Raw genomic sequence first — 13372 nt, 5'->3', positions numbered from 1 at the left:
AAATGAAAAAATAAAGTGAATATGATAATTGCTCTGGTTTTCTGCATGAAGAAATTTTCCATACCATGGTCAGGGGGAGAGATTTATTCTGATGTTGCTGAATTCAGAAGACAAAAACCAGAATTTGAGGGCACTGAGACAGCTGGAGTTAGTGAGAAGAGAACCATAAAAGGGATAGCTCTACATAGACAGAGTTCCAGAAATCTGCAAGTATCCTAAATTTGTTGTCCAATACTAAGCTGTACCTTTGTAGGTTGAAATTTTAAAAGTACGGTTAAAGACTAGCCAGGTAGTTGTAAGCTGTATGATTACCAGGGCTCACACAATGCTGAGAGACATTCAAGTTCCAATCAGCTAGAATGTAGGGACTTCCATGAACACTTGGGGGATAGAACAGAGACCTCCAGAAAGGTTATTAATAATAAGTCAATTATTATTAATGCTTTAATAATCTGTTAATAATAAGCCAATTATTAGTAAAGCATACCCCCAATTAATAACAACTATAAACCTTCTGATATTGTTAGGCTCTGTGTCCTCACTCAAGTCTCATGTTGAATTGCAATCCCTAATGATGGGGGAGGGACCTGGTGAGAGGTGATTGGATCATGGGGATGGAATCTCCCTTTGCTGTTCACATAATAGTGAGTTCTCACAAGATCTGGTTGTTTGAAAGTATGTAGCACTTCCCTCCTCACTCTCTCCTCCTGCTTCCGCTACATAAGACATGTTAGCTTCACCTTCACCTTCTGCCATGATTGTAAGTTTCCTGAGGCCTCCCAGCCATGCCTCTTGTAGAGCCTGTGAAACTGAGTCAATTAAACTTCTTCTTCTTCTTTTTTTTTTTTTTAACAAACTACCCAGTGTCGGGTAGTTCTTTATAGGAATGTGAAAAGGGACTAATACACCCTCCCTATCATGTCTTTTTAAAAGTCTCAAAAGAATCAAATTGGTCTTTAAGTTTAATTTCCTGCAAGAAATAAAGTGTAATATCTTGTGAAAAAAGAAAAATTTGAGCCCTTAAATAAAAATCATAATATCCAGCACCTAATCCAAAACTACTATACATGCCAAGAAGCAGAAAAATCACAGTAACAAATAGCCAGGAGAAAAATTAATCAATAAAAGCAGACCTGTAGATTACAGAGACTACAATAAAAGAGAAGTGCTTTAGAATATGCACTATAAATGTGCATAAGAATTTCAAGAAATACATGGACACAAAGAGTATAAAAATATAAAAAAGAATCAATTAGAACTTCTAGAGATAAAAGCTACAATATATGAAATGATTAATCACTGCCTATGAGTAACATCAGATTAAGTTTTCCAGAAGAAAATGCTAGTGAACTGGAAGGTGGAAATAGAATCCCTGTAATCTGAAGCAAAGAGTAGGAAAAAGGTCTGGAAACATTAATAAAGCATCAGTGGGACGGTATGAAGTAGTCTAACGTGTAATCTGAGTCCAAGAAGAGGAAGAGAGCATGAATTTAAAACATATTTGTATAAATCATTGGAATTTTCAAATTTGATAAAAGTATAAACCCACAGATCCAAACAGCCTGACTCACCACAAGTTGTGTGAAGAAAAATCAAACTACACCAAAGCATAACTTAATTAGGTTGCTAAAAATGAGTAAGAAAGAGAACATTTTAACAGCAGAGGGGGAAAAAGACACATTATCACAAAGATAAAAATAATGCAGACTTCTCATAAGACATGATGTAAGCCAGAAGACAGTCATAAGACATCATTAGAGTACTTGAAGGCAAAAACTGTCAACAAAGGATACACATCCTTTGAAAATATTAATCAAAACTTAAGGTAAAATAACGATGTATTCAGACAACAGACAAAAAGATCTGAGAAAATTTAGTACCAGAAAAATTCAATACAATGAATGTCAAAGGAAGTTCTTCAGGTTAACAGAAAATGAAAAAAAAACCTTGCTGAGACATATTAATGAAGGCCTAAATAAATGAAAAGGTATGTTCTGTTAATGGATTAGAATACTCAATACTGTTAAGCTGGCAATTCTTCCCTTATAGACCTATAAATTCAATACCCTCCTAATCAAAATTCAAGAAAGTCTTTTAGGACTGAATATGTTGACATACTAATTCTAACATTTACATGAAATAAAGACTTAGAATGGCCAAATCAATTTTGGTGATGAAGAAAAATAATATAGATATTTACTACTATAAAGCTATTACACATTTTAATGATGAAAATTAATAACAAGATACAAACTAAAGAAACAGGAAATTTCCGATCAAGTATTAAGATAAAATGCATCAGGTATTTCAGTAGCCACGGCAGTGGCCTTCATCTCTTTATTTCCTTTCTCCTGGTTTAATTCATGTTCTTATTAAAGATAAAAGTATATCTCTTTTGAAATCCTTTCCATAGAGTATTACAAGCTTATAGGATCAGGACTCAGAATCAGGAAAAATAAGAGTTGTGGCAAATGGCAAATTTTAAAAACAGTTAATTTAAGCTAAGTTAAACTACAGATTTTTAGTGGTCACTGTGAACACTGTGAACACCTGGTTTCATGCTCTATGATCCAATTTACTGTGTAATGTAAGAATGACACATCACTGTTAGACTGTTAGAACTGTTGATTTGCTCCTGATTTTGCATATAGTATTCAGTATTTTTATGTTACAACTTCAAATATAGAAATACCTATTATAACTGTTATAACAGTGATTGAAGCCCTTTGAGGCTTCTCTTATATTTACAAGTGGGTTTAATTTGATTTTATAAATATAAATTACCTTTAATAGTTGGATGCATGTTTTCTCAATAGATAGCAGTTTTTGCAGCAATGCTAATTATAGTACACTTCCAAATTGCTCATTATTGATTACCCATTTCCTTATCATTGACTGAAAAAAATCACATCTGAATATTCTTTAATTATCATTACTTTTCTTCTAATATTTGATATATAGGATGAGTGAAGAGAAATTAGATTTTAGAGGAGAAAGGGGACAGAAATATGTGATACACAAATTTAACTTAGTGTGAATTCTTCATTTTTCTTCAGTAAGTCTAAGAAAAAAAATACTGGATCAATACTTGTTAAAAAAATAATCATTTTTAGTCCCAAGTATATTGACTCTACCTGAATATCTTGGACTACTTATAGTTAGAAGTTATCAATAATGTCACCTTATATACTTGAGACCTTAGAACTTGTTTTTATTCTTATTATTCACAGGGAAAATCGATGATTAACTGCATCACTAATTGCCAGAGCCCTTGCACCCAGACATGCACATACCAGTCAATACAAAAGCAATTTTTGGCCTAACTTCAACTCAGCAGAGCAGCCACTCGCAATCATTAAGCAGACAAAGAATCAAATTGCCTCTATGTCTTATTAATACATGTTGAGATGATCTAAAGGAAAGGAATTGGTGTAGGTGAGGACCTATCTCTTGAAGATTTGAAGGAGATTTATGGTGTGTGCTGTTGGCAAATTGTTGCTTTATTTTCAAAACAAACCTATCCTTTGGTGCTATGAATGTATTTACAATGAAGATTAATGACAGAGTACACATTTGTAAATAACTTTTTGATGTTTTTGTATATAGAATGTATGGGAGCTTGCCATTCAATCTGGGCAGTAGCTTTCTGAAATTATCTGATTGCATGCACCTGTGTTACACTGCATTGGCTTATAGTCTTTTTTTTTTTGTTCCCCACTATGTTTCTTCTGTGCCAAAAATCCTCTCAGACAGCCAACTGAGAGCTATTGCCAAAACCGAAAACAGTCCTAGGTTCCAAATGTACATCAAAGCCACTAAGTGACCCATATTGAGTTTTTCCTAAATACAAAATTGATTTATATCATAAGGGTGCACAGCTGATTACTTGCAGGAGGACTGTCCTTCCCACCTGACTGCAGGTGCCTGTTCTGCCATGTCATTCTCAATATGACACCTGTAGAAGCTAAATACTCCTCTCTTAGAGAAAAAGATCCATTACTTCATCCCGGTTGCATATTACTATTGACAGTGGAAAACTGTGTCTTACGGTTGGAATCTATTTTACCTAACTCACAATGACAGGAAAATAGGTTTGAGGGAAGATGACTCCATTTTTAGAGAATCTTAGATTGTTCTGATATTAGATTTGAAACAGTAGTATTATCAATTCCCACTTCTAAAACTTCACTAAAGTTAATGAAAATTATCAATTTTCAGGGTAGTGCAGCTTCTTTGTGTCCCATGTGGACATTACTCTTATACTTAGTACAGCTATGTAAAAATCAGAATTCTGTGGACACGCTTATCTTTTTCTTCTCCTGCACATTTAAAAGTATAATAACTGCTTATGTGTTCAAATGAAAACTTGTCTTAATCTTTAGCTTCTTTTATTATTTTATTTTTGCTTTGTTATTTGCTTGTATATTGGTTAATAATTCTTTATATATCACCTATCAGTATCACTCAGCACTCTTTTTATATCGCCTACCAGTGTCAATCTTCATTCTGTGATTACAAGTATTAATAATACCTGTAGTCTTTGTAAGAGCCTATAAGGTAGGTACTATTGTAATTTTTATAGATGAAGAAACTGAGGCAACACAATAATAAGCTACCCACAGCTAGTAAGTTGTGGGGAATTTAATCATGTATATAAAGAATAATTATTTTGGCCAGGTGCCGTGGCTCAAACCTGTACTCCCAGCACTTGGGAGGCCAAAGTGGGTGGATTACCTGAGCTCAGGAGTTCGAGACCATCCTGAGCAACATGGCGAAACCTTGTCTCTACAAACAATATGAAAATAAGCCAGGTATGATGGTGTATGCCTGTAGGCATGGCTACTTAGGAGGCTGAGGTGGGAAGATGGCTTAAGCCAAGGAAGTGGAGGTTGCATTGAGCCAAGATCATACCCCTACTTTCCAGCCTGGGTGACAGAGCCAGACCCTGTCTCAAGAATTAAATAAATAAATAAAAAGAATAACTGTTTTTATTGTAAATGTAGCAAAAGAAGGCAACGTGTTCATGGACATTTTCCTACTGCTTTACATCCTAATCACTTATAGATAGAACCTAGAATAACCAAATAAAGAAGAAATTTAAAATTGCATGATATGAAATACATGAGGCAGCCTTCTCTACAAGCTGAAATCATAATATCTTGCATGAATTGCTTAAAATATTTGCATTAGCTTTTTACAACTAAAAATGCATTAATCTTAGATTGCTGATATAAGTGTTAACCTTAAAAAGTTTATGTATGCACTATTTGAAACCAAAAGAAGACATTCTCAGGCCACTTAAAATAATCTCAAAGCAATATATCAGGATAATAGTTAGGATAGTTTACAAAATCCAAGAGAGAACAAAGAATCAGGTGATGTAAGGACTTCTAGGATTTAGTATGAGTTCTGGCTTTTATTATGAATTAGAGAGGAAGCCATTGAAGGGTTTTGCCCAGTTATAGCAGTTTATTCTCTTCCCTTGCCTTTATATATTTAAAACACCAGGGAATGACCCAGCCTGAGGTCAACTTTGACTTGGCAATGCAAAGGATTTTGTTAGGGTCTGATCGTTCACTTGGCGCTTCTCAGTTCTGCTCTCGTCTGCGAGCAAATTACATCAACTCAGCTGAAGTGAAGTTCTGTGGTAGCCTCGTGACCTAGGAAAAACCAATTGTGTGAATGACTGACACATTTCCAGTCAAAACTAATCTCATCATTTTCACTTCACTGTCAAAGAAATGATCTCCCTCTCTTTCCTCTTTCCTGTTGGGCTTTAAGCTGTGAAGAGTTAAGTTTGCTGCAGTCAGCAGCCATCGTGCTACTATATGAACCCTGTGACGGACAGATGCTCAACCACGAAATCAAGCATTCATTTCATTTCCATTTATTGCTATTTCTGCTTATTTGAGTTTCTTTTAAAGCTACTTCCTTTATAGACACACACATATGCCACTAATAAAGCAGGCTACATGTATTCTCACTGATGTCCCATAAGAGACATAGAACATCTGTATTGACATAGAACCATAGTATTAAGGTTCTATTTGGTGGCTCTTGCTAGATTACCTTTCAATCCTCAACCAAGAAGACAGAATGTCGTAACTGACTTTTTCCAGATATTGTCTATCTCTGGTGCTGGAGAAAGTTGACAGGTTAGCATTGATAGGAGGGCCCCACATTCCCATGAAAAGCGTGCATGGAGAAACGTGGATACAGTAGATATGTGAGTGTAGGGCAGAATGAGAAATCTAGAAATACTATATACTGAGTTGGAAAATATGAATGCCTATGCAAATTCAATACTTTTTTTTTTTTTTTTTTTTTTTTTGAGACGGAGTCTCGCTGTGTCGCCCAGGCTGGGGTGCAGTGGCGCGATCTTGGCTCACTGCAAGCTCCACCTCCTGGGTTCACGCCATTCTCCTGCCTCAGCCTCCGAGTAGCTGGGACTACAGGCGCCCGCCACCACGCCCGGCTAGTTTTTTGTATTTTTAGTAGAGACGGGGTTTCACCGTGTTACCCAGGATGGTCTCGATCTCCTGACCTCGTGATCCACCCGCCTTGGCCTCCCAAAGTGCTGGGATTACAGGCTTGAGCTACCGCGCCCGGCCGCAAATTCAATACTTTTTATCTTATCATAACAAAAATATCACTTCCTCAAAAAGAACTTTCGTGGTTACTCTCTAATGATTCATCTCTCTCACCACCACTACCAACAGCCACTCTCCAGCACATTCATTCTTCCAGTTAGCTTCTAACAGCATATACAAAGTTTTGATTCATTGTTGTATGTTAATCTGCGCCCCGTTAAAAGTTTAACCTACAAGAGGAAGGATATTATCTCTTATTCACCACTATTTTCTTATATGCTTAAAACAATGTCTGCCTCATTATAGATACTTGCAAATATATGCTGAATAAAATGATGAAATGACAAATGTAAATAATATGTATATACGTACATATATAGGTATATGTATTAATTAAAGCTTTTGAGGTTCCATACGTACCAGAGTACTAATTGCTCTATCTTTATTATATCAAGAAATTATCCTAGGTCTATGGGCCAGACACTATTATTACTATTTTGCTGAAGAGAAACGTGAAGCACAGAGACATTTTGTGGCATGTTCATAGCTACCTAGGTAGTAAACAACAAAGATGGGATAGCAAGACGAAAACCCAGGGTTGCTGATTAGAAAGCCCACATTATTTACCACCATACAGTATTGCCGACATCAACATTTAGTGTCTTTCCACCATACTGCATCTGAATAGAAACGGGGTAGCACATGAAAGTATTGCTTCTAATTTTATTTTTGCTCTGAAATAAAAAAGCAAATGTAATTAATGAATATTTAACAAATACCATATGTTGCACATTTCCACATATGGCACAGGATACACATTTGATCAAGATACAATTCTACCCAGCATAAGGTGGGGGAAAGGAGAGGAAGAAGAAGAAATAGAAAATATAAGTTGAATCTGATCCTTTTTTTTTTTTTTTTTTGTTGAGACAGAGTCTCGCTTTGTCGCCCAGGCTGGGATGCAGTGGCCAGATCTCAGCTCACTGCAAGCTCCGCCTCCTGGGTTTACGCCATTCTCCTGCCTCAGCCTCCCGAGTAGCTGGGACTACAGGCACCCGCCACCTCGCCCGGCTAGTTTTTTGTATTTTTTAGTAGAGACGGGGTTTCACCATGTTAGCCAGGATGGTCTCGATCTCCTGACCTCGTGATCCGCCCGTCTCGGCCTCCCAAAGTGCTGGGATTACAGGCTTGAGCCACCGCGCCCGGCCTGAATCTGATCCTTAATATGATTTTTACTCCATGTATAGTTTTACTCAAATGATAGCTTGTGCACGTGCAAGGACTGACTATGCTATTCCAAGGTACTTTCTATGGGTGAAGGAAAGCAGAAGGAAAAGGGGAAGGGGAGAAGATCATGAATCTCCACTTCATGAAGGAAAAAGCATTTTGGTCCCCAAATATGGCAGAAAACAAGTCAAGTAAGTGGGAGGAATGTTATACAGGAGAGCTTATGCGTTTTGCACGGAGGTCTCGTTTTAGCAATACCTTTTTGCCTTTCTGCTTCCAAATCTTATTTGCTAGTTCAATGCCTTTATATAAAGTCCTGATGATGAATGAAAAGCGCTTCAAGTACTGTTGCCTCATTAAATGCATTATTTATTAATTTAACTTCTAGTACTCTCGATAAAGAGCCAGTTAAATGAGTTGTTGAATACCAGGGGAAAATGAGAACATAATTTTGAATATATATATATACACACACACACACACACACACACACACACAGAGTTCGTAACTGGATTACATATAATAATGATATGAATATGTCTATCAGTATTGGAGTTGGATTCTGGTACTTTCTCTTGTGGGGTTCTTGTGTTACAGTCAGCATAGATTTCTGGAGCATTCTTCTGTTGATCTTTTGGTGACATCAAACTGTCTTAAGTGGTGTGGGAGGTGCTGCTTCTGCCATGTGAGAATTTGATGGTATAATTAGCACAACCTGTGAAACAATCAGAATGCCATAGGCGAGTCACCCAAATAACCTCAGAGTGCCCCTTTCCTGCCCACATAAAGTCATCATCATCAGAGTTTACTCTTTTCTTCTCTGATTGATTCTCAAGATCATGTAGGGCTTCTCAGTCATTCTTTAGATCAGGCCTGATTAGGACACAACATTCAGTGGTAGCTCTTGACCCGAGCTGTGATGACCACTGCCCTGGTCTTGCAAGTAAATCAGTCTTACAGGTGGATGACAGTGCACAATATGTTGGGTAAACCAAGGTGTCATGAAAAATATGGGGCTCTTCTTCCAAACCAGGTTGCTCATGCTAATGACATCAACATACCCAAATCATGATTTGCTGGTTATGAATAAAGCATTGCAAAAACCACACTGGCCCAGAATAGCAGGAATCATCATGAAACTAAGAAAAGTTCTGGTTATTCTTCCACAAACTCAGTGCAACATTGGGTTGGTAGGGCATGGTGGAGGACCAGGAAGAGATAGAGATTTAGCCAAGATATGCCCCAAAGCCACTGCTTTCCTGGACTCACACCAGGAGATTAGAGAAACAACATTCCCCAGCTTCTATGCTAAGAGCCAAAGGGAACACAGACTTAAATATTATGACATGAAAGTTACTTCACTTGATGAAATTACAAAATCATTGGTAATTGCTGAGAATCTCTGACTTCTAGGGTTTTATGATGCAAAGCCCCACTACTAGAGTCAATGCGCTATAGTCCATCTCTCTTCTATGAGGGAGGGCTGTCGGGGAGTGGGATGTGGTGTGGCCTGGAAATCCCTAAAGAAGAGAGAGAGGCACAAAATGATGGAGAAAGGCACCAGAGAAACAATCTCATCCAACTACAGTTACTTTATTCTTTGACTGACAGTTTTGTCTGTCTTTCAGACTTTGGGTAATGAAGTTAATGAGTGGCCGTTGGGGTTTTACTATCCATTTCCTCATTCTGGAACTCTCAGTTCTTGGAGGATATCCCACCCCGTTATTTCCAGAGCCTCTTTCTTAATTTTTTCTCTCCTTCCATTCCTCACTTTCCTCTCTCAGTGTGACGTTCTTTTGGCTTAACTGCCGGGAGCATCTGCGGCAGGTCTCAGGGTAAGAGAGTGGGCAGGTGTGCACAGACTGATAGAGAAGTCTGAGATCATGACATTCCTTCAGTATTCTAGGAAAAGTTGTTGTAATAGGATAATAGAATAAAACCAAGTACTTTGGGGTACCTCTTCATTGTGAAATATTTTCTTATCTGGATTCAAAGGTTATGCCCTTTGAGTGAGAAAGGAAGGGGAAAAAGAGCTTTTATTTGGCTATTGTGCTAGGCAGAGTTCTAAGGTGATACTCACTGACCCCTTGTGATTCCCTCCCCTCAAGTGTGGATGAAACCTGTGTATAAGATGGGATACAAGTCCCGTGTGTAGGTACTGATTAGTTGACTTTCAGTTTATAAAAAACTCATTATTCTGGATGGACCTCACCTCTTCATGTGAAGGCTTTATGAGAGGATTAAAACACTAGAGACTCTGACTCTCCTGCTGGTCTCAAAGAAAAAGTACATTGTCATGAGTTCTCAATTTAAAGGAAATTAATTCCACCACATTCACATAGAAGAGAATCAGAAGCTTTAGACAAGGCCACAGCTCCAGCCAACTCCCTGATGACAGACTCATCAGATTCTGAGCCAAGGACACACATCAGCTGGGCCCAGACTCTTGACCCATGGAAACTGAAATATGTGTACTGTGTTAACACAGTACACAATGAATGTGTACTGTGTTAAGACTGTAAGTTTGTTTAACTGATTATACAACAATATGAAAGTAATACAGATACCTTCAAATGAAGGCCAATACTCACCTCACCGGGGCTACAACAAAGCACTTCACATCCAAAGGCAGAGAGGGACACAGCAATGCAGAATTCCAGCACACTTAAGAGGAGCACCATGCCATCCATACCCTAGGAGAAAATTCATAACAAAAGAATGTGATAAATGGAGATGACAAAAGGAAACATTTACCAGGAACCACAATGTCATCAGAGAAAAAGCATTGGTTGGGAGTCAGGAGACCTGCCTCCCAGTGGCAGCCATTCCCTTGACCAATTCTTGATCTGCTGAAGTAACTTCTCACTTTTTTCACTGATAAAATAATCACGGACATTTATTCCCTAGTTCAATACCTCCCAGTGCTATTGTGGACATGGAAGATGAAAGTGCTTTAAAAAGTTAGGAAGGTAGTATAAAGATAATTGTCATCTTATCCTATTGAGTACTAGAAACTTGTATCATTGACAGAATATTATGATTCCATATCTTAGTGATTGTAAGCAGAGTAACGGTCCCCCAGGGAGGTCTGCATCCTTGTCCCCCTAATCCTTAGCTTCTGGGGATTAGAACGCAGACCTCCCTGGGGGACCATTGTTCTTTTTGCACAGCAAAAAGGATTAAATTTGATGAAATTAAGGTTGCTTATTAGCTGGAATGAGAGAATTTTTCTGGATAATTCAGGTGGGTTCAAAGTAATGACAGAATCCTTGTAAGTGGAAGCAAGAGGCAGAATAGAGTTCAAGAGAGTTTGGAAGATGCTGCATTGCTTGATTTGAAGGTAGAGGATGGGATGACAAACCAAGCAACATAGGCAGCCTACAGAAGCTAGAAAAGGCAATAAAACTTATTGTCGCTTAAGCCTTCAGAAAGGAGTACGCCCTTGCCAACACTTTGATTTTAGCCTAGTGAGACCCACTTTGAACTTCTGACCTCCAGAAATATAAGATAACCAAACTGTATTGTTTTGAGACACTAAATGACTTCATGTGGTTCTGCCTAATTTGTAGTCATTTGTTACAGTAACAATAAGAAGCTAATACAATAATGAACATCAAGTAGGTCAGTCTTTAATCCATCTCCCCAGAGCACTGGCTTTAGGTCTAGTCTTCAGCCAAGAAACATGGTCAAAATTTGGAGAACATGGGGCAGCACACTCATTTCTAATAATTTTACCCTGCATTAGGCCGGGCACGGTGGCTCAAGCCTGTAATCCCAGCACTTTGGGAGGCCGAGACGGGCGGATCACGAGGTCAGGAGATCGAGACCATCCTGGCTAACACAGTGAAACCCCGTCTCTACTAAAAATACAAAAACTTAGCCGGGCGAGGTGGCAGGCGCCTGTAGTCCCAGCTACTCGGGAGGCTGAGGCAGGAGAATGGTGTGAACCCGGAGGCGGAGCTTGCAGTGAGCTGAGATCGCGCCACTGCACTCCAGCCTGGGTGACAGAGCGAGACTCCGTCTCAACAACAACAACAACAACAAAAAAATTTTACCCTGCATTGATGCAGGGATTATCTGGTTTAAATATTCTCTCTTTTCCTCTCCACGGTTAGGGATAGTCCTTCTGTTGAGGAAGAGCCAATAGACCAAGAGCTTAGGATATGGGTGATGCAGACTTAACGAGACCTTGAGAATATCTGCATTCATTGATTTTTTATTTTCTTGTGCCTTCAACAGCTGTGGTGGCCTCTGTGTTTCCAATATTGTTGTAGGCACAGAATATAGAGCAGCAAACAAAACAGACACTTCCCCTGTCTTCAAGGATTTTACCATCTAGAAGGGTAGACTAGAAGATGGCAAGCTTTCCGTAAAGGCCAGATAATGTACATTTTAGGTTTTGCAGACTGTAAGGTCTCTGGCACACATATTCAAACCTGCTGTTATAACACAAAAGCAGCAATACACAATACATAAATAAACGGGCTTTGTTAACATTTCAATTAAACTTTATTTACAAAAACAGGTACAGGATTGGGCTTCCAAAAAACGTAGCATGTATATAGACCTGTGGACTGATTGTGCAGGTGCCCAGGCAAGAATAGACCCGTTGCTTCAAATCCCAGGAAGCCCTTATGGAGGTCCTCTGCTATAAAAACAGGCATAATAATGTTCACACGATTAATAGGAATTCATCCTGGCCTCTGGGAAAGGTGATTGAAATGAATACAGAACCAGCTACGTAATTTATAGATTCTCTTGTTAAAATTACATATATATCTTAGCGTGAGCCATACGAAACTGCTGTCTTTCTAGGTTAAGTATAGTTGATCACTGGCAGTTCCATATGGTTCTGCCTAATGATTCCAGGTGGTAGACTCTACTTTTTGCTAGAGCTCAACTTTTTCTAGCCTCTTTAATAATTATAAGGTTTCCAGCATTTCTATCTTTTTCTTCCAGGAGAACTGAAGTTCCTTTGTGGTAGGGAACTATTCTCTTTCTTATGTCTACCGGGGCGCCAACCCTGCGATGGGGCATACACTATGGACCCATAGACCTGTGGACTGAATGTGCAGGTGCCCAGGCAAGAAGAGACCCATTGCTTCAAATCCCAGAAAGCTCTTATGGAAGTCCTTTGCTATAAGAACAGGCATAAAAATGTTCACACAGTTAACAGGAATTCATCATGGCCTCTGGGAAAGGTGATTGAGATGAATGCAGAACCAGCTAAGTAATTTACAGAGTCTCTTTCTAAAAATTTTTTTAAAATAATTTCAAGATAGCAACAGCAGAGCATTAGATCAAGCACAGGGCTCTTCTATCTCTGAAGTCCTGAGTAACTGCACAGGTCCCATGCTCACGAAATCAGCCCTATGAAGCTGGCCAATTCCAGATTTTGTGTCTATCATTGTTCCATTGAAGTCTATGAATGAAGAGAGTCTCATAAATTAAAAGTAAGGTTCTTCTTCTGGATAACAATAGCATATCAGAGGAGAATTAGAGACAAGAAGTTCTACAATCAAATCTTGCTTTTGCCAATTTCTAACTGAGTGACA

General features: G+C 38.5%; 2 protein-coding genes across 5 annotated transcripts in view; one reads left to right on the top strand and one right to left on the bottom strand.

Moving 5' to 3' along the window:
• MS4A4A (membrane spanning 4-domains A4A) overlaps window positions 1-13372 on the top strand; it is a 127164-nt gene that overhangs the window by 25623 nt on the left and 88169 nt on the right. The gene's annotated exons all lie outside the window — the stretch shown is intronic.
• LOC698152 (membrane-spanning 4-domains subfamily A member 4A-like) overlaps window positions 8163-13372 on the bottom strand; it is a 37171-nt gene continuing 31961 nt past the window's right edge. For all 3 annotated transcript variants that reach the window (XM_015114073.3, XM_077962780.1, XM_077962781.1), the window contains 2 exons: window positions 10409-10510; window positions 8163-8532 (listed from right to left, as the gene is read on the bottom strand). In XM_015114073.3, the coding sequence (XP_014969559.2) occupies window positions 8461-8532; window positions 10409-10510 (174 nt within the window). In that variant the 3' untranslated portion in view covers window positions 8163-8460. The remainder of the gene's footprint in view (window positions 8533-10408; window positions 10511-13372) is intronic.

Source organism: Macaca mulatta, chromosome 14 (assembly GCF_049350105.2).
Source record: "Macaca mulatta isolate MMU2019108-1 chromosome 14, T2T-MMU8v2.0, whole genome shotgun sequence".
Classification (NCBI taxonomy): domain Eukaryota; kingdom Metazoa; phylum Chordata; class Mammalia; order Primates; family Cercopithecidae; genus Macaca; species Macaca mulatta.
This window is presented reverse-complemented; position numbering and strand designations above follow the sequence as displayed.